General features: G+C 35.1%; 1 protein-coding gene across 1 annotated transcript in view; it reads left to right on the forward strand.

Moving 5' to 3' along the window:
- PCLO (piccolo presynaptic cytomatrix protein) overlaps nucleotides 1–27,321 on the forward strand; it is a 387,017-nt gene that overhangs the window by 199,293 nt on the left and 160,403 nt on the right. Inside the window, exons 4-5 of the mRNA XM_043462904.1 lie at nucleotides 12,333–13,070; nucleotides 22,072–27,151. Coding sequence (XP_043318839.1) covers nucleotides 12,333–13,070; nucleotides 22,072–27,151 — 5,818 coding nt within the window. The remainder of the gene's footprint in view (nucleotides 1–12,332; nucleotides 13,071–22,071; nucleotides 27,152–27,321) is intronic.

Genomic DNA, 27,321 nt, shown 5'->3' on the forward strand with positions numbered 1-27,321 from the left:
CAGAAAAACCAGTTCTAAGATGGAAGTTTATAACAATAGAGTCACACCTCAAGAAACAAGAAAAACATGAAATAGACAACCTAACTTTACAGCTAAAACAACTGCAAAAAGAAGAATAAGAAAAAACCCCAAAATTAGTAGAAGGAAAGAAATCATAAAGATCCGAGCAGAAATAAATGAAAAAGAAATGAAAGAAACAATGGTAAAGATTACTAAAACTAAAAGTTGGTTCTTTGAGAAGATAAACAAAATTGACAAACCTTTAGCCAGACTCACTAAGAAAAAAAAAAAAAGAAGAAGAATCAAATCAACAAAATTAGAAATGAAAAAGGAGAAGTTACAATAGACAATGCAGAAATACAAAGGATTAAAGAGACTATGATGAACAACTATATGGCAATAAAATGGATAATCTGGAAGAAATGGACAGATCCTTAGAAAAGTTAAATCTACCAACACTGAACAGAGAAGAAATAGAAATTATGAACAACCCAGTTACAAGCACTGAAATTGAAGCTGTGATCCAAAATCTCCCAAAAAGCAAAAGCCCAGGACCAGATGGCTTCACAGGAGAATTCTGTCAAACACTTAGAGAAGAGCTAATGTCTATCCTTCTAAAACTCTTTCAAAAAATTTCAGAGGAAGGACCACTTCCAAACTCATTCCATGAGGCCACCATCACCCTGATACCAAAACCAGACAAAGACAACACAAAAAAAGAAAACTACGGGCCAGTATCACTGATGAACATAGATGCAAAAATCCTCAACAAAATTTTAGCAAACAGAATTCAGCAACATATCAAAAAGCTCATACACCATGATCAAGTTGGGTTTATTCCAGGGATGCAAGTATTCTTCAATATACACAAATCAATCAATGTGATACACCATGTTAACAAGTTGAAAGATAAAAATCATGTGATAATCTCAATAGATGCAGAAAAAAGCCTTTGACAAAATTCAGCACCCATTTATGATTAAAACTCTTAGAAAATGAGTATAGGGGGAACCTTCCTCAACATAGTAAAGGCCATATATGATAAACCTACAGCAAACATTATTCTCAATGGTGAAAAACTGAAAGCATTCCCTCTAAGAGCAGGAACAAGACAAAGGTGTCCACTTTCACCACTGTTATTCAACATAGTTTTGGAAGTCCTAACTACAAGCAATCAGAGAAGAAAAAGAAATAAAAGGAATCCAGATCAGAAAAGAAGAAGTAAAGCTCTCACTATTTGCAGATGACATGATACGATACATAGAAAGTGCTAAAGATAGTATCAGAAAATTACGAGAGCTAATCAGTGAATTTAGCAAAGTTGCAGGATAAAAAATGAATACATCAAAATCACTTGCATTTCTACATACTAACAATGAAAATAAGAACGAGCAATTAAGGAATCAATCCTATATACCACTGCAACAAAAAGTATTAAATATCTAGGAATAAACTTACCTAAGGAGATGAAAGAACTGTACACAGAAAATTATAAGACACTAGGGTTTTTCCAGTGGTCATGTATGGATGTGAGAGTTGGACTGTGAAGAAAGCTGAGCACCGAAAAATTTATGCTTTTGAACTATGGTGTTGGAGAAGACTCTTGAGAGTCCCTTGGACTGCAAAGAGATCCAACCAGTCCATCCTAAAGGAGATCAGTCCTGGGTGTTCATTGGTAGGACTGATGCTGAAGCTGAAACTCCAATACTTTGGCCACCTCATGCAAAGAGTTGACTCGTTGGAAAAGACCCTGATGCTGGGAGGGATTGGGGGCAGGAGGAGAAGGGGACGACAGAGGATGAGATGGCTGGATGGCATCACCGACTCGATGGACATGAGTTTGAGTAAAATCCAGGAGTTGGTGATGGACAGGGAGGCCTGGTGTGCTGCGATTCATGGGGTCACAAAGAGTCGGACACAACTGAACAACTGAACTGACTGACTGAATGAAAGAAATCAAAGATGACATAAACAGATGGAGGGATATTCCATGTTCCTGGGTAGGAAGAATCAATATTGTGAAAAGGACTATACCACCAAATGCAATCTACAGATTCAGTGCAATCCCTATCAAATGACCAATGACATATTTCATAGAACTGGATCAAAAATTTTCACAATTCATATGGAAACACAAAAGACCCCAAATAGCCAAAGCATTCTTGAGAAAGAAGAATGGATCTGAGGAATCAATCTTTCTGACTTCAGATTATACTACAAAGCTACAGTCATCAAGAGAGTATGGTACTGGCACAAAAACAGAAATATAAACCAATGAAACAAGATCCAAAGCCCAGAAATAAGCCCATACACCTATGGGTACCTTATTTTTGACAAAGGGGGCAAGAATATGCAATGGGGCAAAGACAGCCTCTTCAATATATGGTGCTGGAAAAACTGGACAGCTACATGTGAAAGAATGAAATTAGAACACTTCCTAACACCATGCACAATGATAAAATCAAAATGGATTAAAGACCTAAATGTAAGACCAGAAGCTATAAAACTATTAGAGGAAAACACAGACAGAACACTTGATGACATATATCCAAGCAAGACCCTCTATGACCCACCTCCTAGAGTAATGGAAATAAAAACAGAAGTAAACAAGTTGGACCTAATAATGCTTGAAAGCTTTTGCACAACAAAGGAAACTGTAAGCAAAATGAAAAGATAACTCTCAGAATGGGAGAAAACAATAGCAAATGAAACAACTGACAAAGGATTAATTTCCAAAATATACAAGCAGCTCATACAATTCAGTGCCAGAAAAACAAACAACCCAAGGAAAAAATGGGAAAAATACATAAACAGACATTTCTCCAAAAAAGACATACAGATTGCCAACAAACACATGAAAAGATACTCAACGTCACTCATTATTAGAGAAATGCAAATCAAAACTACAATGAGATATCACCTCACACTGGTCAGAATGGCCATCATCAAAAAGTCTACAAACAATAAATGCTGGAGAGGGTGTGGAGAAAGGGGAATGCTCTTGCACTGTTGGTGGGCATGTAAATTGATAACAGCCACTATGAAAGATGGTAAGCAGATGCCTTAAAAAACTAGAAATAAAACCACCATATGACCCAGCAATTCCACTCCTAGGCATATACCCTGAGGAAACCAAAATTGAAAGACACACATGTATCCCATTGTTTATTGCAGCACTGTTTACAATAGCTAGAACATGGAAGCAACCTAGATGTCCATCAACAGATGAATGGATAAAGAAGTTGTAGTACATATACACAATGGAATATTACTCAGCCATAAAAAGAAATGCATTTGAGTCAGTTCTGAAGAGGTGGATGAACCAAGAACCTATTATACAGCATGAAGTGAGTCACAAAGAGAAAGATAAATACTGTATTCTAACACATATATACAAAATCTAGAAGAAAGGTACTGAAGAACTTATTTACAGGTCAGCAATGAAGAAACAGACATAGGGAATAGACTTATGGGCATGGGGAGAGGGGAGGAGAGGGTGAGATGTATGGAAAGAGTAACATGGAAACTTACATTACCATATGTAAAATAGATAGCCAACAGGAATTTGCTGTCTGGCTCAGGAAACTCACACATGGGCTCTGTATCAACCTAGAGGGATGAGATGGGGAGGGAGATAGAAGGGAGTTTCAAAATGGAGGGTATATATGTATACCTATGGCTGATTCATGTTGAGGTTTGACAGAAAACAACAAAATTCTATAAAGTAATTATCCTTCAATAAAAAATAAAAAAAATAAAATAAGAATATTTAATAATCAACGATTGTTTCAAACCATTCAAAAATTTCTCATGGACAGGCAGGCATTCCTATATAAAAGAAAGATGTATATGTATATATTTATGTGTGTTTTTTTTTAATATAAATGGATTTCAGGTTCAACATATTAGACTTCAGTCTTAAAGTCTATGAGTGGCTATGGGACTGACTCAAATGCATTTCTTTTTATGGCTGAGTAATATTCCATTGTGTATATGTACCACAACTTCTTTATCCATTCATCTGTTGATGGACATCTAGGTTGCTTCCATGTTCTAGCCATTGTAAACAGTGCTGCAGTAAACAATGGGATACATATGTGTCTTTCAATTTTGGTTTCCTCGGGGTATATGCCTAGGAGTGGAATTGCTGGGTCATATTGTTCTTATTTCAAAGAACAACTTAAATGACTTAATTCTGGTCACTGCCATATTGAGGAACTAAGTCCTTCTTAAATGTTTGCTTGATTTTGATGTTTTTTATTTGTGCCTACTAATTTCAGCCTACACGGTAACAGATAATTATCATCCAGGTGTGAATTGTGTTTGTACTGTCCTAAAAGATTTGATCCATTTTCCTGTTTTCCACATCTACCTGGCCTGTCGTAGGCCACGGTAAATTCTACTCCGTTTAGTTTGCTACCTTCCTAATCCTCATTTTATCATCTTACCTTAATTACATCACTTGACTGCATGAGAAGTTATATTTGAGTTTATATTATAATGTACTTAAGGGAAGAGAATCCTGGGAAGCACAGTTCAGCTTAGAAAAGTTGGCATCTTGCAGAATCAACACATTGATTCTTCCCTGCACAAAGAACTTCCAGTACTGCACCTGTTCTGCTGCATTGTATTGAATGAGGGTTTCACACCCATCACCTTGTATTCATTCTGTTATCCCCGGTACAAGTCCTACCTATTCCTGTCCATTTAAGTCTCCCTAGTCTGTGAGATTACTCTGTCTTTGAATATTATATTCACAGTGATGCTTATGTTTAAAATTGGGGTTGATTTTTTATTTATCCTGTAAAATGTTTGAAAATTTTTATTCAGCTGTGCTAAGTCACTGTCACATCCGGCTCCCTGTGACCCCATAGACTGCAGCCCACCAGGCTCCTCCCTTTATTCAGCTACCGTATGCTTTAAATAACCTGTCTTCCAAATGTGTGTAACTTTGTAATTTTAACAGACATAAAATGACTGTATTGAGGTGTATTAAAAATCTTAAAAATAAATCTTATTTTGAAATTCAGTCACACATTTCCTGAAGGGCTGACTAGTGACTAAGTTAGACTAAAAAGTAATTTTTTCTTTGATGCAATTATTCACACATACAAAGTAAATAAAACACCTCTTGTAATAGGAAATAATAAAATAAACTATAAAAGCAGAGGGATAAGAACTGATTAAAAACCTAAATTTTGTGTCCATATAAATGATAAATATTTAAACTATTGCTTATTTTCTATGTTAAACATATAAATATCAACCTAAAGTATAGTACACTAGAATCACAAATAGAAATGCCATGAATCTGCAGATAAGTCTTACCTTTGAGACTTCCATTTTTTCTAGAGCTGAATTAGCTAAAATCAACATAATATGTATAATTACTCTTAACTTCAGTTTATTATTGGTTACCAGTGAGAAATCAGCTGTGTACTTAGAGTTGTCTTTTATACACTTTTATTAGGATACTTGATCACACTGGAAGGTGATCAGGTATACTAATGTTTCTGATTGAACCCAAATCAGGTAACGAACTTAGTCAAAAACAGTTTTAGTGAGGTCACTCTCTCTCTCTCTCTGTCTCTCTCTCCAGTTAGAAAAAAAGAGAGGAAGAAAGGGAGGGAGGTAGAAAAGGATAGAAAAGAAAAAGAAGGAAGGAAAACATTGTAAGGAAATTAACCCTGTTTAGTTCTTTTATATTTAGTATAAAATACATATTTATTTTCATATATTCTGAAAGGAAACTAAGCCCCTGATTTCCCTCAACAAGTTCTGTCAACATTGTGTTACTGTAATTATTCAGTAGTATTTTAATTAATGCATGTGCATTTACATATTATTTATGTAATGGTATTTAAAACAAACACTCAGAGATTACTTTCTTAGTTTAGGAAAATACTTATTAATTGTAGTGAGAAGGTGACTAGAAAAATGGTCCTGCTTTATTCAAAGAAAAATGGACACAGAAAAATGTCAATCAAAGTGTGCAATTATAATCCCACTAATTTTGTTTTATAATTTTAAACCCTGGTATAGTATACATGATTTTAGTTGGCATCTTGCTATTTATGGAAATGTTTGTTAATATAGTTTTACATTATACAAACATGTACATTATATAGAAATTTACAGCAAAAGAGTAAAATTGACTTCATGTGTTTAGATATGGGATTGGGGGGCAGATCTTACAGATATAAGCATAAAAGAAGAGATGGATAAGGACATGACCACTGATCAATTTAGACCTAAGAATGCTAACCCTTATATAGGTTCCTAATAGTACAAATATTCTACTAGGTTTCATTATTGATTTTCTACCTTACATATCAGTAATTCCATTCAAAATTGATATTTAAATCACCTACTTGGTTTTTTCTTAGTTTTCATGTCAATATTAATATTCTAATATATTCTGAGAAAATTCTTATATCTACATATAAAGTAAGTGAGGAAGAGCCTCAGCCAGTCAGTTATATATATTGGCTATGAGTTACTCTTATTTCAATGATTATAAAAGGAACAAAAGTAATCCCATTCATTTTTTGGAGGGACAAGGTAATAGAAATATCACAAACACATTATTGCACACACTTGCAAATGTAGTCTTTTTTTTTTTTTTGCAAATGTAGTCTTATAAATGATTACAAGTTTTTAATATCCTGACTTTGTAGTCTGAACAATTTATTGTGTAAGCTGAAGGAAAAAAAGTGAATCCGCCATGAACTCAATCATTTTCCCTTTTAAAAGTAACAAAAGTAACTAAATTAGAGATTTAATAAGCAAAAAGTCTGATTTTTAGAATGTCAAGTTGAAGAGTGTGTGGGCCTTGGATAGATAAAACACCCTAATGCCAAGACTGTAGGGGGCATAGAAAAAGTGACAAGTTGCAGATGACATTGTTCACCAATTTGTCGATTTATCAGAAAGTAAAATAGTGACTTCTAAACAAATTATCAGTGTAATTATTTCTCAGCTTTAAAAAAAAAAAACATTCTGGATGACAAGCAGATAAGCAGACCAGCAAAAATATGTGTAAATCTTTTGTTGTTGACTCAGAAGCTTCATGGTAGCTAGGAAACTCAATGGCATCATAGTAGCAATCCCCTTGATTACTTGGTTTTCCTTTACAGAATTTTAAGTGGGGTCACCCAGGATCTACTTAAACACTTCTACTGACAAAAGTTTATGAGTTTCTGAATCAATCTAGTTGATTCTTTAATGAAAAATTCATATTAAGATAATATTAAGATTTCTCTGACACAAATATGATTGCTCATGTAGATTTTGGGACCATCACTTCTCTACCATTTAAAGTCTAACATCAGACTTTCAACCTGCTGCAGGTCTTATTATCATGCTTCAGAAAAAATACTTAGGAAAATAAATAGGCAAGCCTGAAGTTCTGAGATTTTCCTTAATGGTATTGTTGCTATAGTTACAGCTGAAATGTTATATAAAGCAAATTGCTTATTGATAGAAAAATGCTGAGTAGCACAGCAGCATCCCCTTTTTGGGTAAAACTGCCTTCATTTCCTACTCTCCTCTTAAGATTAAATGGTTTTTTAGAGTGTTGTTTTGAAGCCCTGATGATTTGATGTTAAAATACATGTATTTTATTAATGTGTACTAGTTGGCAAAAAGGATATATTTTAATAGATTGTGATCAACATGGAGCTATTTTTTATATACTTATATCAGAATTCTTCCTATTTGGATGTGAATTTTGATATCCTGGATATTAACATTAAGGCACTAAAAAAATGTGATTGGTTTCATAGTATAAATATATATAAATGATATATATATAAATACATTCTTCTGATCTAATACATTTAATACTAATATAGATGAAATATAAACTTTCATTATATTTATGCCATTAGAAGATACTTACAGTATACTGAAAATAAAATATATTTTTAAAACACAGGACTCCAAATGGAAATCGTCTGAGAGCATCCATAACAATGACTAGTATATTTTTAAAAAGCCTCCATAGGATCTATTTGTTCCATTTTTCTATTTAATAAACTCAGTCATATAATAGAAAATACCTTCAATTTATACACATATATAATATACAATACATCATATTATATATAATATACATTTTCTGGTTGTCTCACTGTCTTTATAAGGAAATAGCTCAGAGATAAAACCATAATATTATTTAACCTTAAGGCAAAATATGATTTAGTCATGTGTGTCAGAACTGTAACTGTTATAGAAAGAGTTAATTCTATGTCTGGCAAAATCTTTTCAGCTATTGAAAGTCATATGTGGCAGTGATATATTATGAATTTTAATATAATTTTAGAAATCTTGCTTAATTCTTCAGATTGCTATTGAACTAGAAATATTATGAGTATTAAATAATGTTGTGTCTAATAATGTGTGGCTCTTGAGAAACTAAGATTGTAGGTATGTATTTTTGAACCCAGAAAATTAATACTTATTAATTAGGTTCCTGAATACAATGATTTAAAAGAAGTCTTTGGGATTATTTGTGATAAAAAAAGCTAAACAAATAATAATTGTGAAAAACAGATTTTTGCAATTCCTTATGTGGTTGTATTTTTCCAAATTTTTTTTATAGAAAAATTTTCTAGTAATTGTGTTTATATTTGATGATGATGTGAATAATGATGACCTGTATTGTCCTAAATGAATTTTCTTGTGAAAATTAGTTTTTACTCATTTTCTTCTTTGTCATAATTTGATCACTTTTGCTTTTCTCATTTCTAGTTTGGATTTTACCCTAATCTCTGCCTTTTCCTATCTTTTCTTTAAATAAACAAAATTTAAATTTACATGTTTAAAGAAATATATAATTTTTGATGCAACTAATAGTGTTTTTTTTCCTTTTCAATCGTTTATTGAATTTATAACTTCCTCTGCTTGCTGAATTTTTTGTTATTCTAATTTGGGTTCTAAGGGCTTCCCTGGTGGCTCAGAGGTAAAGAATCCGCCTGCCACTGCAGGAGACACGGGTTCAATCCCCAGGTTGGGAAGATCCCAACCTGGAGAAGGAAATCGCAACTCACTCCAGTATTCGTGCCTGGGAAATCCCATGGATAGAGAAGCCTGGTGAGCTATAGTCCATGGGGTCGCAAAGAGTGACACAACTTAGCAACTAAACAATCTGAGTTCTAGGGCTGCAAAAAGAAGAGACATACATGTTCAACATTTCTAATTGGTGAAAAATTACTCTGTGTGATTTATAATTTATCAAATTCCTTATGTTGTAAATGAATTCATCAGATAATCCTTTTAAACCATAGTATCCTTTCCATCTTCCTTAGTTTTTTCCCCTGCATATTATACTTATATTTAATCCATATCTTCTTTCTTCTACTTGAGTGTGAGTTCATGATTGAATAAGCCTTGCACATATAATTTCCCCAGGGTATATGTACTCCATAGATAAAAATAGGCTGGATATCTATAGAATAGATATGTAAGTGAATGCTGTTGTCATAATTATTTGACATAATACTAGGATCAGTTTCTGAATTAATTTTGGTGACAAAGTGTAAGTTAAACAAACACGAGCTTGGCCTTATGATATTCTTCAAAATGCAAATCAATCATGTAACCAAGAGACCAAGTGTAGCAATATCATGTTAAAATTAATTACAGACAGTAACAACTAAAGATACTGGGTTTAGGGAATTCCCTTACAGTCTAGTGGTTAGCATTCCGTGCTTTCACTGCAGAAGGCCCAAGTTCAAGCCTTGGGCAGGGAACAAGACCTCACAAGCTGCACAAACAGGCCAAAAAACAAAAAAGATACTAGGTTTAACTGAATCGGGATGGGAATTTGAGTAAAACAGAGATTTGAACCAGCCAATGAGGCTCTCGACATAGGTCATTTTTCTCTGAGACTAGTACTACTGCCTTCTCTTTGCCTTTGATTTTAGTAGGGGTGGGTTATCACTACTTGTAGGTTTATCAAACATTTTAAATCAGGAAAATGAAGTGTTTTATGTGACATAGTAGATTAAATAGATGAAACCCTTTGTCCTCTTACCTAAATTTTCAAATGTATGAAAATAATGAGTATACTACCTTGAAATAATCACTCTATTTTCTCAACAGATTTTCCTTTTAATGAGAGCTGTGTACCATTTTGGTATCACATGCTGTTAATATAACTGGCAAGAGATGTCACCTTGTAAGAATAATTTGTCCCTAAAACTAAGATAAAGTTGTCGTGCTTTTATAACATTGATAAGAATTTCCAAACATTTATTTCTGGAATGTTAAAAACTTACTAACTTGTTTATATTTGGACCTGCCCTGATAAGAATGCATAGCACACGCCTGCATTTGGCTTTTAGAATCTGTATGACGAAACAGCACAATGGCACAGCTATTTGTGTCTCCTTTTTTTTTTAAAATGTAAGTTTCTGAATGAAAATATTGTAAGATGTGACCGCACCAAGGAGTGGTTTTTAAAACCACAACACCGATTAAGATTGATTTTCTGTTGATGTTATGGAAGTACCTCCTCTAGGAACTCTTCAAGACAATAGCTGGAACTTTTAGAATTGGACATAAGGATCAAATCAGTTTCTTTCCTAAGACTTTGTATAAAGTTACTATATAGAGAAGCCACAACTCACTTTATTGCTGCTTAGACTTGAAATTAAGAAAAGAATTGGTACTGGATGATCATAACACACAAAGTGACCCATAATACATACTAATGTTCTATAGAAAGTATTTTATCTGAAATTAAATAACTGACTCAGGTCCCCTTACTGTTTTAGATAATCAAGTAAGGATTATAACGGCTTACAAGTTGCAAAACAGTCATTATTATTAAGCAACATTTTTGTTTCTTTAAAGAAATTGAAAACTGAAGAAATGAATCTTAGTTGTCTAACAATATTCTAGGACAATAAGTGATTTTTGTCTCTAAATAATTGAAGTTATGCTACTGGAAAGAATGATCCAATATGAAGAGCAATTTGAAATTGCCTCTCAGAAAACAGTACAACATACAATCACAATATTGTTTGCATGACTCTCCAACTGTGTACTTTAAAGGATAGGCATTCATTAAATGGTAACAGAAGCTACATGTATAACCTTAATTTCTTACCTTTTAATAGGTATAATGTAAGAAAAAGCACACCATACATCAATAAGGAGGAAATTCTGCAACATTATCGGTCTAACAATTTCTCTCCCATGTGATCATTTATGTGTGTTATTAGAGGATAGTTCTCAGTCTTTAGTTTGCAAAAGAATTCACCAAGAGGTTATTTAAAAGGCGGATTCTCCTTCTCCTATCCCAGGTTTCTGCTAAAATTATATTGGTATAGTTACTAAAATTTGTATGAGTAAGGACTTCAGGAGATTTGGCTCAGATGGCCCATGGATTCCACTTAGGAACAGAAGTAGTGTAAAGAACTGTTAGTCAGCAATTGAGAAAACTGGGGGAAAAGATATCAAACCGTTTTAATTTGTGAATGCTTCTTGACACAGTTGCATAACAAATGTGATTATTATTAAAAAATAACATTATTTTTTAATCTTAAATCAAATGGAGAATTATATACAAGGGATTTGTGAAACTTCTACATGTGCCTTGTCATCTTCTGCTCCGGTAGATAGAGTTACATTTGATCCAAAACAAAAGATGGGCAATTATAGGCTAAGTCTTTAAAAACTTACTATTAATTGGCTGTGAAAAGAAAACTACTGTAACTTAATAGTTTTTGAATAAATTTATGATAGGAACACTAATTTTGAAGGTATGAGGCTTAAAAATATTTGTATTTAGAACAAACGCAGATTTTTTTTTTTTTTTTTAACCAAAAAATTGACATTTCCCAATCTGTCTTTAATGTGGGCTTCCCTGGCTCAGTGGTAAAGAATCAGCCTGCAATGCAAGAGACCTGGGTTCGATCCCTGGGGTATTTGATCCCTGGTTTGGGAAGATCCCCTGGAGAAGGAAATGGCACTCCATTCCAGTATTCTTGCCTGGAAAATCCCATGGAGCCTAGAAGGCTGCAGTCCATGGACCTGCAAAAGAGTCAGTTAGGACTTAGCAACTAAACACCTTTGATACATTTTTTATTTTCTTCTTATGATGAGGCCAATTAGATGCTAATCCCTAAGGATTCCTCCTATTTAGATTTCAGGCAGTCTTTTTGCAATGTTCTTTTAAAAGTCAGTTCTATTGATCCAAAAAACAATGACCTACCTTCTCCATATATAAAAAAGCAGCCAGAAATTGTGAAGTGCTCATCTTGGTAAAGGTACTGAAACAGATGTATTATAATACAGTTAATCTTTTAATTTTACTTTATTTACAGATTCAGGAATGGCTTTGTTTAAATTGCCAAACCCAGAGAGCAATATCAGGACAGCTGGGAGACATGGGCAAAATGCCACCAACACAGGCAGGACCAAAAGCCTCTCCTATGCCTGCCCCTACAGAACAGCCATTTCAGGAAATGGCAATGCCTGCCCCAGGAAAAGTGAAAAAGAAGGAACAAGAAGAAAAACCTGAAGCTGAAAAATCCATTTCAGAAAAGGTAAAAGAAACACCTTCAGGTGAAAAAATTCCCCCTAAGGAAACCATAGCTCAAATCCGAGAGGAGAGGAAAGGAGAGAAAGACAAAACTTCAGCCCCTCAAGAAAAAAAGTCACCCCCTGAAGACAAAAAGCCACCTTCTGAAGACAAAAAGCCACGCCCTGAAGAAAAAAAGCCACCTCTGGAAGAAAAAAAACCAACCCTTAAAGACAAAAAGCCGGCTCTTGAAGACAAAAAGTTAGCCCCAGGAGCAAAATCATTGGTTCTAGAGGAAGAACAGAAACAGGACTTACTTAAAGCTCAAGTACAAATTGCTGAAGTAAAACCTGAAGGCAGAGTGCCTCCAGAGGCAGGGGAAGAAAAGAAACAACCGCCAATGGAGACGGAAGATTTACCAGCCAGCGCACCTCGGCGTTTGCCTAAAGAAGATGATGGGATGACTCAAAAAATAAAAGTACAGCCCCAGGCACCATGCACGGCAAAGCCTGATCAGATGGAATCTGGAAAGGAAAAAACAGTAAGTTATGTTTCTTACCTCATTTTGCAGTTTTACACCTGTAATTTACTAATGTCTACCTAAGTGTATACCAAATGCTTAATGGTAATTTTGTAAGTAAAAGCTTTCAATTAGTAGCGTTTTTCAAAAGGAGTCAGTACTATTCAGAAAAAAATAGTAACATGAAATCAGTATCCCCCTTTTACATGAAATAATGTTTGTTTTGAAATTTTTATTTACTTAGCCACTTGGTTAAGCAAGACTCAACAAATTTCTTCTCACTTGAAAATCTTTTAAGATGTGTTCAACCATAAAATGATTAAATAATTGTGATTTTTTTTTTAAAAGTACAGCCAAAATTCAGAAGAAACTTTTGAAGTTATTTTAGTATTGTGTGAATGCAATATAATGTATTTTGTTCAGAGTTTTATTCAGTTTGTTTAATATTGAAGGTTTATTTATAATCCAAGCATAATCTGGAATATGTATTATTCTTTATATATTCTTTTTTGTTTTCTTTAATGGAAACTTTTAAGGGTTAATAGTCCATCCTAACCCAGTTTAGTTGTTGTTTTGTTTATAGTTTTAACACATGGTTACTCATTCATCTCTGGTATATGACATCACTCATAAAATAAATCCTGGTCTTCCCTTGTTATTAATTCATAAGTTTACCAGAGCTAGAGAAAACAGATGCCTGTGTATTCTCATTCCAATGGCTAGATCAAACTCCCCCCACCCTCACCCACTGCTTCTCCTAGCTAACTTCTTTGCAGAAATAGATTCTTTATACTGTTTCTTTTTTTGTGAAGCTGTCCTTGGCTTTCATGACTCTTCCCTTTTTGTTCTCTTTTTGTCTTTCTGATCACGCTTTATGAGTTCTACTTTGACTATCTCTCTGACTTTCTCTTTTCCCATCTCTATGTGAGGAGGTTTTTTTTGAATTCTGTCTTTCCTCTCAGGGGAGCCACATGAACATTTATTTCCTGTCCCCTAAATCTTGTTGTGTACCATCTGTCTCTCTTGAGTGTTGGGCCTGCATTTTCAAGTGCTGAGTAAATCATTTCACTTCAGAAACTCATTGTAAAGTGGAACTGAGTGTGTTCAAATCACATCCAACTCTCTGTAGAAGCAGTTTCTGTTTCTGATAATGGCTTCATCATTCATCATGTCTTTAGTCTCCCAGTCGCGAATCTTTAGCGTAGTCTGAGGTTTCTTCTTACACACTGGGCTCTCCACATCATGCTTCTGTCTTTTAGCTCCTATTCCTAAGGACAATATCCTACTTATGGCCTTCATAATCTTATATCAGTGATTTGAGGAATATAATTACTAGTCAATAGGCCTTCTATTTTTCCTTTCTCTAGTATATAATTATCAAATAATTATTTTCCAGAGTTCAGACAGTATAACTCTGTCACTCAGACATTTCTAATGATTCTCTATTTGGTTTTAATTTAAATAAGAATTATGCAAATATTTTGTTGATGCTACTTTTTATTTTACAAATTTATCACTTTTAATCATCTCTACCTTTCTTTAACAACCTCAGTTTGTGTATACTTATTTCTAAATTAAACCTGTGCACTATATTTTCAATATAGATATTCACAAAAATATAAAAAATCAGTGAAATAAGCTAAATCAACATTTTTATTATGTTTATTTAAATATAGATACACTTGATCATAGTGAAGTATAATTAATAATAATATTTTAGAGAATGTTGACTGTGCTTTGATCTTTGAAAATCTTGTAAAATGTTTTAATAAGAGTTCTTTGAAATTCAGCTTCTAATTGTTTATTTTGATATTTTGACATTTAGTCTTAATGACTCTCTAAAATAAAAAAGATAGTCCACAGAATATATCAGAAGTGAAAGAAATGTATTAAAGACAGTACTTTCCAAATCTTGCTACCTGTTTTCTAGGTTTGGAATTGAAAACTACTTTTTAAAGTTCTGGAATTTCCATAAATAAATGTTAACTTAACTTGATACCAGTCATTGATTCCTGTTATCACAAAATGTGGTGTTTTAAAAATTTTTTTTTAGCAAACGGGTAGAAAACCCACTGGAGTTCTTTATCTTCAAAGTTTTAAACAGATTAAATTATTCTGTCTAAAGTTTGTTTGAAAAGGCAAATGATATGTCATTTTATCTAGCATAATCACATGATGTTTTCCAGTTATCTATCTTCAAAGGATTGTGTACACATCATAATTCTCTTGAAGAGACAGCTTGTGTTTATTTTTTTCCCCCATATACTTTCTAGTTATCATACTGATAATCAGAGTTTACTTTATTCCTAAATACATAATATGTAGCATATTACTAATCACCATTTGTCATCACCAAAACGTTCAACCACTATGGGGTTCTTCTACTTTTGTAAAAAAAAAAAAAAAATTAAATCTTCACAATCTACAACTTTTTAAATTAATTTCTCATGAGGTAATCAGCAAACCTCTATGGATAAAATAAATTCTTAGTTATTCTTTATCTAAGTACAAAATATTAAAGATATTATTCAAAATATAAAGGTCTCATTACAATATGTCCACATCTGTAAAATCCTGAGGTACTCTGCAATACTGTCTTACTTGTAAAAGATGCAGTAAATGAATTTTGTATGTACTGCTCTCTCTGTAACCTTATCCTTTTTTTTTTTGTAAATTTATTTATTTATTTTAATTGGAGGCTAATTACTTTACAGTATTGTAGTGGTTTTTGCCATACATTCACATGAATCAGCCATGGGTGTACATGTGTCCCCTATCCTGAACTTAAAAAATAATTCTAGAGTAGCATTGAAACATACATTACTATGTGTAAAATAGATAACCGGTGGAAATTTGCTATGTGACAACCCAGTTCTCTGTGACAACCTAGAGGGCTGGGATGGAGTGGGAGGTGAGAGGGGAGTTCAAGATAGAGAGGACATGTGTATAGCTATGGCTGACTCATGTTGATTTATGGCAGAAACCAACACAACGTTGTAAAGCAATTATCCTCCAATTAAAATAAATTAATAATAATAATAACTCCAATCAAAAGAACCACGCCTCAGAATTTGACATACAGTTTTTTCATTAATATAGATACACCTTTTAAAACGAATCACTCAGTATTGAACCTCTTAGTAACTCACAGTAGTAATATTTTACTATTGAAACAAAAATAATGAACATTATAAACTGAGCATGTTAGAAACATCTGCACTTTGATTTTACTGCCAAACCCTTTGCTATTTACTTTGTCCTAATGATTTTCCCCAAACCTTCCACACACAGTTATTTCTTTCTCCTTTGCAATGATACTGGTTAACAAAGAAATGCAGTTTGATTTGTCACCATATTATTTTCTACGTATTACTTCAGCCATATTTCCATGGCAGAAAAACCAAGTTTCCCCAAGTGTTACATGATTTTTTTTTGTCTTTTCTTATTCAATAAGACAACAGCTCAAAAGGAGATCTTAAGTGTTTATTTCAACTTGTTGAGTATTTGTTAAGTACTGGAATGTTTATCTGCCAAAAATACTAGAAGTCTGTGATAGTGTTATAGTATCTCTTGCTATAATTAGCCAGCACATGATGTGTTCAAGCAAGGTTTGTTAATAGCAATAACATATGCAATATAGATATCAAATAGTTTTCCTAGTTATGGCACATTTTTTACTAACTGTGTGTCAGGTCTGATTTAACTTGATCATCACAGCTTTTACCTTGACATGTTGCTGATGAAAAACTGATAACATTATGAAGAGTGTCAGCTTCTTCATAAATATGCTTGTGTGTTTCTAACGTTATTAACATTATCTTTAACACATGATTTTTTGTGAGAATATCTTGTCTACCACTTACCTATTACAGGAACGTTGGTTTGCTTGAAATTAGGTAATAGAAACCACAACTGAACCATAAGCTTCAATTTAAAGGTGAGCAAATAAAGTAACTGCCTTGCTATGAATTTTTACAGTATAACTCCCAGTTTTCTCCCAGGATTCTTCAGAGAACATATGAGAAATCAAAGGATGCTGGTGTCAATCTATTTATTAAAATCTGTAAAATTTGATTTCTATTTGGGATTTAAAAAGACACTAAAAATTCTACATATTTATTTCCTAAAAGTATTTACATTTTGCATACCTGGCCTCGACTGAGAACTTCTCCCTAAATACTTAAGTTGGCTTTCCCAGCCCTCTGGACTATGGCTTCACGATAACTTGCAAGCAACCTAGTATTCCCCCATTAATGAGAGGTAGAAAACCAGCCAAGAATGCCTTTGTGTGAATCCCAAAGGTGGCTTGTGCCATCTTCCTTCTGAACCTGAATTCAGTTTATCTCTGTGTGCTAGTGCTGTTTTCCTATCAGAAAAATCCCACCCGGACCTCTCCCTTATGGCAGTCACTTCTACTGTTCAAACACTCTATAATGATTACTTTTAAATTGCTTTTTATTTTAAATCATAATAATAGTCAATTTATCCCTCACTATGTTCTGAGCACTGTGTTAGGTGCCTTATCACTTAGAGCACATAACTATTGATGAGTTAAATATTTTATCTGTTTTAAAGAGGAGGAAACTAAATTTGTTATGCCCAAGATCACAAGGCTGAGAAGCAGCAAAGCTAAGATTATAGTCCACTTCTGCTTATAAAGGCTGGGCTCCTAAATACTATACATAATGCTGCCTCCCCATGACACTTCTAGCACACTGCCTTTTCATTAATATAATTATTCAACTCCCTTAGCAATTCCCACTCTAATCCCAGGCACTTTGTATATTTTTTTACTTTGTTTATATGTTGACATTATTTTATTTATTCATTTGTCATGTGCGTCATTCATGTTGTTATAGTATGTTGTTTGCATTTCTTTATTGCCACATCATTTTGTCTCTCCACTCATTCCTGTCTTTTAAAATGTGTCAGTCAAATGGAATTAAAATGTATCCTGAAATATAATAAATACCTTTAAAGGTGCATTCTTCTTTGTTTTTTTAGTTTAATATTTAAAAATTATATGTTACACTGAAACAGAATACTGCTTGTCTGCATTTGATATATTACATTGAAAACTTACCACTCTCTTGATTTAAAAAAAGACAAAATTTGAACATCCTTTAGCATAAACTTTTATTTCTAGTTAAAATGACACAGTAGTTAGTATTTATGTATAGCCATGGTATATAAATTCAGCATAATTGTATAGGAGAGAAAATGATGAGGTTTTCTGCAGTGAAAAGGATTCCCATGTATGTGGGACTATCCAATTTTCTCTCCAAGTCCAGTAAATTTGTGGAGTTAATCTGTTTACACTGTTCAGAATATTCAGACTAGAAATCCATTTTGACCAAACATTGTATAACTGATTAAAGGTTATTCATCTGTTGTTTTCCTTTGGCCAGTTAAACTTAAATAACTTGGAGGACATTAAGCAAAAACTTAATATTGCTTCCTTTCTTTGTACAGTCTTATATTTAACCAAGAATTCAGTTCATAACTCCAATAAGTTTTTTTTTTTTTTTTTAAACCTTCCATTTGCCTTCAACATGGAAGCCTTAGAGTTTAACATCTCTGAAAAAGGCAGAACTAAGTTTGGCAGTACAAAAATATCTTGATACTAGAGAAGGCCTCAAGATAGGATGGCATGGGAAGGTTTCAAGTGATTCTTAATTCATCACTGCCTCTCTCTGACCAGTCTTCAAGTCAATAAAGGGCAATGGAATATTGAAAGGAAAAGTATTCTGCACTTTCTGCTTTGGGTTAGTAAGAAAATATGAATCTTCATTTCTTAAAATTTTGAATAGTTGTTTCACATACAAAGACTATAAAGTACAGAATTCTATAAATGGAGAAAAAGTGCAACATATACAAAAAAATAAAAGTCAGTGAAATAGAGTCTAATGCTAAATGTACTTAGAAAAATACAGTGAAAATGTGTTCCTCAGGGAACTGAAAAATAACATTGCAATTTTCTTTTAACAAGTGTGCTGAAATTATGAACACTTAACTTCCCACTCACTTCCTCAATCTAAGATTGAGGACTTTAAAGGGACTATACCTGGAATTTTATTCTTATGTAATAATTTTAGAGGTCATTCTGGATTGTGTTTGCATTGCATGTAATAAATTAAATGCATAATTCCAACTCCTATCAATTCAAGTGACAAAAATAATGAGTAAATAAGAGAACTCAGTGATATTTAAACACATATGTATATATGTGTTATATATGTAACCTATGCATATACTTTAGAATCATTTGAATCTATTTATTTTATTAAATCTTAATATGTTACTAAATAGCTTAATGTTCTTCTCAGTAGAAAGTATACAGCCACACATGTTTGAAGCAACTAAAGGAAAACTCCCAATTTTTTAGTCCTAGGGAATTAGAACTTTGAAAGAAAATAAGCCTCCATTGCATGACTCCTTTCATCACAGTCTTCTGGAGTTACAGTACTTCAAATATTAATTTGAAGTTTAAATAGTTAGAGAAAATCAGACCAAACTTACACACTATGCTGTATATTCTTCTCTTAGTACTGGATACTCTTTCTTTTTTGATCAAATTATTCCCTCCTTAAGAAATATACTCATAAAGCAAGAGTTTGTGGTGTTAAATCTATAATTGACCGGTTAACCTGCATGGATACAAATTGCACTAGAACTTTAACCCAGATATCTCACAAACAAGAGTGAATAGCCACAGAAAGGATAAGTGGATAGAGAGATAAGCACCTCATTATGCTGATCTCTGTATGTGAAGAACAACTTTTTTATTGTTTTAGTAGCAGCAGATGAAAAGAGGAATGTACAGGTTTCTTAAAGAGGCAAAGGGGTTAGTTGGTGTGTGATCTGATAGTCCACTAATAGTAATGGAGCAGAAGGTCACTCACCGCTGCCAGGGAGTTTACACTTACGCTAGTCGTATGAGAGAAATTGACACTGTGAGTTTTTTCAGTGATGATGGTATAAGTACATGACCAATTGTTCCTGCTAAACAATTCAGCCAAATGCCCTTTGATCAGTTAACTTGATTTCCTTATTAAACACTCCAGACACTTTATCTTAGACCCACAGTCCTGTAGAACAACATCTTTGCAGACCTGTTCCACCTTATAATATGGAGAGGAAGTCATTTAGGTGAAAAATCATCATAGCATCATCATAGGTAAATGATGATTGAATCTCATGAGGAGTATAGAGGAAAGAAACCAGGAGGGAGAAGTTTAGAACATAACACTGAGAAAAAAAAGGAAAGCATGAACACATCCAGAAGAGCATATAAGGGGGATTGTAGGGTAGGGATTTTGATATTTATGCATTTGAGTCTTCTGTCTGTGTATCTTAATTTCCTTTGTTATGTTGTGTATGTCTGATCCAAATCTTATTTTTGTAAAATGCCAATAGAGCCTTCAGAATTCATTGTATAAAATTAAAATTTATTCTTTATTATACTCAATAAATTGTTATATATAACCATAGTTGCATTTCCTCCTTATATGTATACTTTTATTACATTGTTATGTATTGTAATATGTGCAGACTCACAATAAAGAACACAAATTACACCATCAAAATTTTATTATGAAGGATCATTTTCTTAACTTTTTTTTCACAAGGAGCTTAGGTCCCCACCCCTGTGGTTATGGTATTTAGTGAAAGGTGGAAATATAGGAAAGTAAAGATGTAGAAAGCATACTGGACTCAAAATGTTGTGCTCTGGTATTGTGTGAGATGTGAGCAGTCACAGTGGAGATCCCTAGAAAAACCATCTAGAAAGTTTATGAGAACACTGCTTCACCTGTGATTACCTCTTCAATTTATAGCTCTTAAGAGAAATGAACCAGGTAGTTGGGTGCTTGTCAGCCCAACTACTATGATCTCACAATGGCAGATAAGTATTCTTTTTCTAGAAAGACATAAAAAATGGTCCAGGGAAGTTAATTTGTAGTAATCCAAAGGGCAGGCATTGTTTTTTGCTTACATGTTGTGAAGAATGTATCAGACTGTCTTTTTTAATCGTCATGTTTTAAATTCTTCAAAAATATTTTACCCTATAATGTGCTCAAGATACATCTTTATCCATAAAGACAGATATTGAAATGGAAATGAATGTAAAATGAGTAGGGTAATGCGAAGGAAGGTAAAATTTCAAGTATTTTCAAGTCTGTAGATATTTATAAATGATATTTATTAAATTTCTTTGAGATGGGATGCTGAAGACGTGATCTAATAACTCTAGAAAAATAACAGCTAGATACTTCTCTTTAGCTGAAGCTTTCAGTGAGACCAATGATCACATAGCTTTTTCAAATTTTACAATTTCTAAACATTCATTTCAAGTGATACAGAGCTTAACAATTGTGATATAGAGATTAGCAATAGTGATATAGAGATTAACAATCATACTAAGTGAAATATAGCATTTTACGTCTTTCAGAGTGTCTTTAAAAGGCAATGCCTTGTTTGACCTCTCTCTCTCAAAAAAAAAAAAAAGAATCCTTTGCAGTAGGTGAGATGAATATTATTATGGTCATGTTACCTGCCTATTTCTGTTAAGTAAATATATCCCATACAGTTTATAGCCAAGTACAAAGGCCATTCTCTGATTCTTTGTTTGCCTATCCTAATAATCCAAAAGTATTAATAATGTTAAGAGAAACTTACTAAAGATTTTCTTTGACCATTTGACTTCTTACCCAAAATAAATGTACTGAGAAAGATAATCATATTTTTGAAGGAAAATGGTTTTTAGATATAAAATGATACATCAATGAAATAAAATCAGTTGTGCTTGAGAACTGACATTTGATTAAACTTAATTAAATGAAAACTAATCTTAATATATATCAACTATTTTTATTTTTTATGCTGATATATTTTTTAAAATACTATTATATAGTTGAAAAATTCCTATAATTTCTCCTCAGTAATAGTTATTTGAGAGTAATGGGGAGGCTGTGTTACCAGTTTACCCATGTTAAGTTTTCCTGTATCTTTTCCTCCCTGCTAGGAAAAGGAAGAAGACAAATCAGACACTTCAAGTTCTCAGCAACCGAAAAGCCCACAAGGTCTTAGTGACACAGGATATTCTTCTGATGGAATATCAAGTTCACTTGGTGAAATTCCAAGTCTTATTCCTGGTGATGAAAAGGATTTGCTCAAGGGACTCAAAAAGGATTCCTTTTCACAAGAAAGCAGCCCTTCCAGCCCCTCAGATTTGGCTAAGTTAGAAAGTACAGTCCTATCTATTTTAGAAGCTCAGGCAAGTACACTTGTTGAAGAAAAGTCAGAAAAGAAAACACAGCCCCATGATGTTTCTCCTGAGCAGCCTAAGGACCAGCAGAAAACTCAGAGTTTAGAGGAAAAACTGGAATCTACAGTTCCAGAAGAGGAGCTCAAAGAGAGTCAAGAAGGAGACACTTTTAAAAAAGAGAGCCAACAAGACCTTCCTTCCAGAAAGGACCAAGAAAAGCCTGAATTTGTTGACGAGTTGGCTACAAGGAGACAGCCTTATGATTCAATTGAAGACAGTAGTGAAAGCGAAAACTCACCTGTTCCACAGAGAAAAGGGAGGGCCAGTGTTGGTTCTTCGAGCAGTGATGAGTATAAACAGGAAGACAGCCAAGGATCAGGGGAAGAGGAGGACTTCATTCGAAAGCAGATCATAGAAATGAGTGCTGATGAAGACGCTTCAGATTCTGAAGACGATGAGTTCATTAGGAACCAGCTGAAAGAGATTAGCAGTAGTATAGAGAGCCAGAAGAAGGAAGAAACCAGAGGGAAGGGGAAAGGACCAGGAGGGAAACACAGGCGACTGACGCGAAAAAGTAGTGCAAGCTTTGATGACGATGCAGGAAGACGCCATTCCTGGCATGATGAAGATGATGAGACCTTTGATGAAAGTCCTGAGCTTAAATACAGAGAAACTAAAAGTCAGGAGAGTGAAGAACTTGTAGTTGCCGGAGGAGGAGGACTCCGTCGATTTAAAACAATTGAACTCAACAGCACGATAGCAGATAAATATTCTACAGAGTCATCACAGAAAAAAACAGCTTTGTATTTTGATGACGAGCCAGAATTAGAAATGGAAAGCCTGACAGACTCTCCGGAAGATCGATCAAGGGGGGAAGGATCTTCTAGTCTTCATGCTTCCAGCTTCACTCCTGGCACATCCCCTACATCCGTTTCTTCTCTGGACGAAGACAGTGATAGTAGTCCAAGTCACAAAAAAGGAGAGAGCAAACAGCAACGCAAAGCTCGACATAGATCACATGGCCCTCTTTTACCTACCATTGAAGATTCTTCAGAGGAAGAAGAATTAAGAGAAGAAGAAGAATTATTGAAGGAGCAAGAAAAGCAACGGGAATTAGAACAGCAGCAAAGAAAGAGTTCTAGTAAGAAATCAAAGAAAGACAAAGATGAACTTCGAGCTCAGAGAAGGAGGGAAAGACCAAAGACACCACCCAGTAATCTCTCTCCCATCGAAGACGCATCTCCAACAGAAGAATTACGCCAGGCTGCAGAAATGGAGGAGCTCCATCGATCTTCGTGTTCTGAATATTCACCTAGCATAGAGTCAGACCCAGAAGGCTTTGAAATAAGCCCAGAAAAAATAATCGAAGTACAAAAAGTTTATAAATTGCCCACAGCTGTGTCTTTATACTCACCGACAGATGAGCAATCTCTTATGCAGAAAGAAGGTGGCCAAAAGGCGTTAAAAAGTGCTGAGGAGATGTATGAAGAAATGATGCATAAAACCCAGAAATATAAAGCTTTTCCAGCTGCAAATGAACGAGACGAAATGTTTGAAAAAGAGCCTTTGTATGGGGGGATGCTAATAGAAGATTATATTTATGAATCTTTAGTAGAAGACACATACAATGGTTCAGTCGACAGCAGTCTGCTCACGAGGCAAGAAGAAGAAAATGGATTTTTGCAGCAGAGAGGGAGAGAGCAAAAAATGAGACTTCCAGAACAGATTTATGAAGATCCCATGCAGAAAATTACAGACCTCCAGAAAGAGTTTTATGAGTTAGAAAATTTACATGCTGTTTTGCCTCAAGAAGACATCGTTTCAAGTTCTTTTATCATCCCAGAAAGCCATGAGATTGTTGATCTGGGTAGTATGGTGACTTCTACCAGTGAGGAAAAAAAATTATTAGATGCTGATGCTGCCTATGAAGAACTCATGAAAAGGCAACAGATGCAGTTAACACCTGGATCTAGTCCAACCCAGCCCCTCATCAGAGACGATATGACAGAGTCCACTGTGGACTTTGATAGGGTGCCTGATGCATCTTTGACATCAAGTGTTCTCTCGGGAGCATCTCTTACAGATTCAACCAGCAGCACAACACTCTCCATCCCAGATGTTAAAATAACCCAACATTTTTCAACAGAAGAAATTGAGGATGAATATGTGACTGATTATACAAGAGAAATTCAAGAGATAATTGCTCATGAATCACTGATTTTGACCTATTCTGAACCTTCAGAAAGTGCTACATCAGTCCCACCCTCTGACACACCCTCTCTCACATCATCTGTTTCTTCAGTTTGTACCACAGATAGCTCCTCACCCATTACTACCCTGGATAGCATGACCACAGTTTATACGGAGCCAGTGGACATTGTAGCTAAATTTGAAGATGCTGAGGAAATTTCTTCATCAACATATTTCCCAGGCAGCGTTATAGACTATCCAGAAGACATAAGTATACCTTTAGATCAGACAACCATACAGGATGGTAGAACTAGTACAGATCACATTGTGCTTTCCTTATCTGATATAAAACCTTCTCTCATAGAATCTGTAGGAACTAAACTCGAGGGGCTAATTGCTGACACTGTTTCTACTGACTTATCTATATCTGAAAAAGATGCAGCAAAGAAGGCCAGAAAGGAAACAGGGGATGGACTTATTCTGGAAGTTTTGGAAGCTTATAGAGATACTAGGAAGGAGTCTGAGGCTGAACTGACAGAAATTAGCTTACCTGACACTGTGTTTGATCAGACACCTTCTTCCATAAAAACCCTTCAAATGAAGGAGCAGGTTTCAACGACATGCTTTTTACCTGAAGAGGTTTTGGGTCAAGCAAAACCCACATCTCAGCTACCATCTGGCACTCCTCCCATTTTCTCTCTTCCAACTAAAACTCGTCCATTCCTTCGAAGTTCTTCTTTGGACACATCAGCCCAGCCCCCGCCCCCGCCCCCTCCCCCTCCCCCTCCTCCACCTCCTCCCCCTCCTCCTCCCCCCCCACCTCTTCCTCCTCCTACCTCACCTAAACCAACTATTCATCCTAAAAAAAAGTTAGCGGTTACAGCTCCAGTGACTGCAGCTACTGCAGCTACATCTCTAGTAGATTCTGTTCCTGCAGTGGAGACCACATCTGCTCCCAGAAGTAATGGGTTACCTATGACAAAAATATATACCACTGCACCTCCTCCTGTTCCTCCTAAGCCATCTTTAATTCCATCTGGACTTGTATTTACACATAGACCCGAGCCAAGCAAACCTCCACTTGCTCCTAAACCAGCAGTTCCTCAACCTCCAGTCACTACCCCAAAACCAACAGATACATACCCCAAACCAACAGGTCTACCTTTAACTACAAGTATGACATTAAATTTAGTGACATCAGCAGACTATAAATTGCCTTCCCCTACCTCTCCACTTTCCCCTCACTCTAACAAGTCCTCGCCAAGATTTTCCAAGTCTCTTATGGAAACTTATGTGGTTATCACATTGCCATCTGAACCTGGCACTCCAACAGATTCTTCACCTAGTCAAGCTATTACCAGTTGGCCATTGGGATCACCCCCCAAAGATCTGATTTCCATCGAACCAGTATTTTCTGTAGTTCCTCCTATGACAGCTGCAGAAATATCAACTTCTGCACAACAGAGCCTGTACATCTCCAGAGCTTTGGAGACATTTGCTGCTATCCCAGTCACAACACTGTCTTCATTTCAAGCAACTTCAGCTTCAGTTACACAGTTTCACCCAACTGAAGTTTCCAAGGCTGAGGTTCCAACAGCAAGAAGTACAGTCCCTAGTGTTGGTCTCAGCAGTGTCTCTATATCCTTTCCTCCAGAGCCTCTTGCTCTAGATCACCTCCGTTTAGAGAAGCAGCAGCATAAAGAAGATGTCCAGTTGCAACTTGTTGGTGATGCCATTGATCTGCGTACGGTACCCAAAGTAGATGTTAAAGTAACTGAAAAATGTATGGATCTTTCTGCCTCTGCAGCGGATGTGAAGAGGCAGACCACAACAAGTGAAATGTATGGGAGACAAATTAGTGCTGTCCAGCCCTCAATTATAAATCTCAGCGCAACTTCATCAGGAGTGACTCCTATACCCCTGGTCACCGAGACAGTGACTGTTGCCACATGCACAGCTACTGCAGGTCACACCACAGGCACAGAAAGCCTAGCGGGTCTAGAACTTGCAACAGCAGCACCACTCCAGCTTACTACATCAAAGCATGTGGAGCCACCATACAGAGTGCCAAGTGGCCAGATCTTTCCTACAATGAGGGAGGAAGCACCAATAAATTTAAGTACTTCTGCACATGCCGTGACATCAGCTCCTACAAAACCTGTTACTGCACCTCCTGTTGGTGTCACAAATGGATGGACGGATAGCTCCACATCCCAGAGCATCACTGACGGGGAAGTGGTGGATCTCAGTACATCCAAAGCTCATAGAACTGTTGTAACCATGGATGACGCTTCTTCAAATGTGGTGACTAAGATAATAGAAGATGATGAAAAACCTGTTGATCTGACTGCGGGAAGCAGAGCCGTGTGCTGTGACATGGTTTATAAGTTGCCCTTCGGAAGAAGCTGCACGGCACGGCAGCCTGCAACCACTCTTCCTGAGGATCGTTTTGGTTACAGGGATGATCACTATCAATATGATCGATCAGGGCCATATGGTTATAGAGGGATTGGGGGAATGAAGCCTTCCATGTCTGACACTAATTTAGCAGAAGCTGGACATTTTTTCTATAAAAGTAAGAACGCTTTTGATTATTCTGGAGGAACTGATGCAGCAGTAGATCTTACTTCAGGGAGAGTTACTACAGGTCAGTATGATGTAGCAACAGACCTTTCCTTGAAATATCATGGTGTTCCTCATCTCATTTCAGGATGACAATGTGGTCTTATTTTCAATTTTGTTATTTTTTTATCTTTCTTTGGATGTTTTGGCAATATATTTTGGAGTACATGTGCACTTTTGTTTCTCCATTTTTTT

Source organism: Cervus canadensis, chromosome 3, assembly GCF_019320065.1.
Source record: "Cervus canadensis isolate Bull #8, Minnesota chromosome 3, ASM1932006v1, whole genome shotgun sequence".
Classification (NCBI taxonomy): Eukaryota; Metazoa; Chordata; class Mammalia; order Artiodactyla; family Cervidae; genus Cervus; species Cervus canadensis.